The 917-nt window shown below is 36.4% G+C and overlaps 1 protein-coding gene across 1 annotated transcript in view; it reads left to right on the top strand.

The window, feature by feature from the left end:
* Positions 1-304: 304 nt before the first annotated feature.
* LOC122342276 (protein NLRC3-like) overlaps positions 305-917 on the top strand; it is a 10,219-nt gene continuing 9,606 nt past the window's right edge. The window contains exons 1-2 of the mRNA XM_043236074.1: positions 305-415; positions 555-602. Coding sequence (XP_043092009.1) covers positions 575-602 — 28 coding nt within the window. The 5' untranslated portion in view covers positions 305-415; positions 555-574. The remainder of the gene's footprint in view (positions 416-554; positions 603-917) is intronic.

Below are 917 nucleotides of genomic sequence, written 5' to 3' on the forward strand. Positions count from 1 at the left end.
GTTTATTTACACCCCACATAAACTTTGGGTCATGTCAAAACATTTTTCTATTTTACAGTAGATCTTTCTCTTAAAGCCACAAGACACAAGTTTTTGAAATCTTGATGTTAAAATGCAGCATTAAATGGCACCTAAATGGTTAAAGTAGTCAATAATATCTCCTGTAGTACTTCATTCAAATTTGCACCATCTAGAAGTCTGTAATTTTGTTAAATGTATATTTTGTATTCCATTCTGAAACCTAATAATCTCTCTCTTTCGTTACACTAAGATCCAGTCCAGATAAGAAATCCCCAGACTACAGTGAGCGTTGATATAAATTCTGAAACAGGTGCGAGTGTAAATGCTCCTCTATTGACTGCGAACACCTTCACAGGACCAGTAACAATTTATGGCTCAAATGCTGAAGGAAACGGTACATTTACTTTACTATGACTAGACACACTACTAGTTCTACTAACATCAGAGTTAAGACTGGTAATGTTTTAAAGACTTGATTTAGCAGCATTTTAATTCTGTGGAATAATACCTCAACTAATTTCTTTCTCTACCAGATAAACAGAAATCCTCAGAGATGCCAGAGGAACACAGAGAAAAACAAGGTAAATCAACAACATCTACAAGTGTGTTACATCCAAAAATCTGAACACTGTATATGCCTGATCTACATCAACACTGTTCCAGTTCCTCATGATAATGAGATCCTAAAGCCTTCTATGCACTGCACAATTTTTTGCCTGTCCCTGATGAAAGATCGGCATCCTGAAACAACTGAGTCAATTTCTGTTACCGTGGCTCCTTTGGTCCAAAGCCATACAATGAGAGAGGTTCAAAGATCACCGTTGTTATGGCTTTGTGACCAAAGATCATTTTCTCACAGTGTGAGATACCTCAAACGTCAATCAATCAATCAATCA

Source organism: Puntigrus tetrazona, chromosome 4 (assembly GCF_018831695.1).
Source record: "Puntigrus tetrazona isolate hp1 chromosome 4, ASM1883169v1, whole genome shotgun sequence".
In the NCBI taxonomy this organism is placed as follows: domain Eukaryota; kingdom Metazoa; phylum Chordata; class Actinopteri; order Cypriniformes; family Cyprinidae; genus Puntigrus; species Puntigrus tetrazona.